The sequence below is a fragment of the Rhagoletis zephyria genome, unplaced genomic scaffold, assembly GCF_001687245.7.
Source record: "Rhagoletis zephyria isolate East Lansing unplaced genomic scaffold, Rhagoletis_zephyria_1.1 Rzeph_scaffold_12277, whole genome shotgun sequence".
NCBI classification, from domain to species: Eukaryota; Metazoa; Arthropoda; class Insecta; order Diptera; family Tephritidae; genus Rhagoletis; species Rhagoletis zephyria.
Window position 1 is genome coordinate 2,699 of NW_016169351.1, and position 2,164 is coordinate 4,862.

General features: G+C 33.1%; 1 protein-coding gene across 1 annotated transcript; it reads left to right on the top strand.

Moving 5' to 3' along the window:
• The first annotated feature begins 980 nt into the window (after positions 1 to 980).
• Positions 981 to 1,741, top strand: LOC108377547 (uncharacterized). The gene is made up of 3 exons (XM_017633814.1): positions 981 to 1,202; positions 1,316 to 1,483; positions 1,540 to 1,741. The coding sequence occupies exons 1-3, from the start codon at positions 981 to 983 to the stop codon at positions 1,687 to 1,689; spliced, it is 540 nt and encodes a 179-aa protein (XP_017489303.1). The 3' UTR covers positions 1,690 to 1,741.
• Positions 1,742 to 2,164: the final 423 nt, after the last annotated feature.

Sequence of the window (2,164 nt, forward strand, 5' to 3'; positions counted from 1 at the left end):
TACCCTGGAAAATAATGGGCTCTCAAACTGCATACCCAAAAAAATTCTTAAAAATCCGAATAAAAACTCGAAAATTCAGCTGAAACTTTGCATTTTTTTTAATAATTTTTGCACAATTTGAAATGTGGATTTATATTTTGTTTGTTATATAATAAGCTTGGCTTTTATGGAAAAATAATAAAGATTAAATAAACAAAAGAAAGACAGCCACAATCGATCAAAATATTGATGACTTAATCACCTGATAAAAAGTGTATATATAAAATGATATTGATATTAACAATCTCAAACCAGTTTACAATGAATTTTAAATGTGCTCTGTCGAAATGACATTTTAATACACCTTACATATATACTTATGTATGTACCTTTGTATACAACAAAAGTTTAATAAGAACTATCCTGTGTGCAACATTTGAAAAAGACGTTTTTGGGCAGGAAATGACGTTTTTTCCGACCAAGAGTGACGTTTTCTCATGCCGAAGACCTGGCAACACTGCCTATCGCCAACGTGAACAGGGTTCTCTAGGAAGTCCTAAAAGCCTTCACATTTTCGTGCGGTATCGGGTGCGCGTCTCGTCATATAAAAGAAGCGGCAGGTTAGGCCTAGTAAGTCGAGGTTATTCGTCCATTTTCTTAATAGGGCATACAGTTCAAAGAACAAGTGCATCAACATGTGAGACATTTTTTTCCAACCAACTATCGGTTAAGCGTGACGTTATTGCAATCAAAATGTAAGCTATCCAATTGGGTGCTTATCGAGCTTCAGTGATTTTAATTTTTCGCCAAAATTGTTATCAACGAATATTAAATGTCCATCAATGAAAACCTTTCACTACATTTTACACACAGTTTAAAATTAATGAACAATTTAAAATCAAATATTGGCTAGACATTTACATATATTGAGAGCATTAATGGCTTTTAAATTATCGTTTATAAAATATTTTCCAAGTGCGATTATTCAAACAGTTTGCAAAATGACTTTGTCGCAAATACTTTCTATATCAAGTTTGCTTCTTGGATTTTCGTTGCGTACATCTGTTTCTATATCCATGATTAAATTTACAAATATCAAATGTACAACGCTCGACAAGCCGTTTGCCGATTTTCGTTATTGCAAACTCAAGGCATTGGCCAGAGATAGTGTTGCGCTTTCGTTGCGAGTTGATATCTTTCAAGCGTCAGTGAATAATGTGACGGTAAGTGGAAAAGCTTTTTTTTTTGTACTAGAAGCTGCACATTTTCTATTATGTTGTCTAATTGTTTGACAAGTTTCATAACACAGCTATATACATACTTGTCTACTCCGCAGGTACATGTGCAAACTTTCAAACGATTCAATGGCTATCGTCCGTTTCTTTTCAATATAACAACGAATTTTTGTGACTTTATGCGGCATAAGACGCGTTTCAAATTTTTGAACATGATTTTTAAGATTTTAAAAGCATATTCAAATATCAATCATAGCTGTCCTTATACTGTAAGTAAACAAATCTGTATGTTGCTTATCATTCTTACATCTATTCAGTATTTCAGCATGACATTATAATCGATAAGTTAATTTTGACACCGGAGTATTTTCCCCTTCTTCCAATGCCATCGGGAGAATATCGCATAAATTTTGGAGTTGACGCCTATAATGATCCAAAAGCGATTGTATATATCTACGTTCTAATATTAGATTAACAGGTCTATTCTGTACGTTACCGAAGATTTTGTGACCGGAAAATTTTACTACCAAAAAATGTTGCCACTTCTTGTCACCGCGATTCTAGGTACGTTGGTAATGCAGTGAAAATATTCAGCAACTCAGCTATGAAGATTTGTGGAAATTCCAGCTTATGAGATGGTAACCAAATTTACCGGTTACAAGAGAGCACAGAATGCGAAAAAATTTATATTATTATATTTATTTATGCGTTTATAAAATTTATGTTACCAGTGCAGAATAGACCTGTAAATGGGTATGCAGTTTTAAGGGAATGATAAATATATCGATTTATTTTCATTCAAAATACATAAGGTCGACGATATGCATTCAGAATGATGTTTTAAGTTCTAAGCTAAAATTAAAGGCGAAATTTGTTTGATCTTTCGGGATTTTCGAGACTTCTCGGAATCTTTTCGGACCGATAATTTTGTTTTGACTTTCAGGATTTTT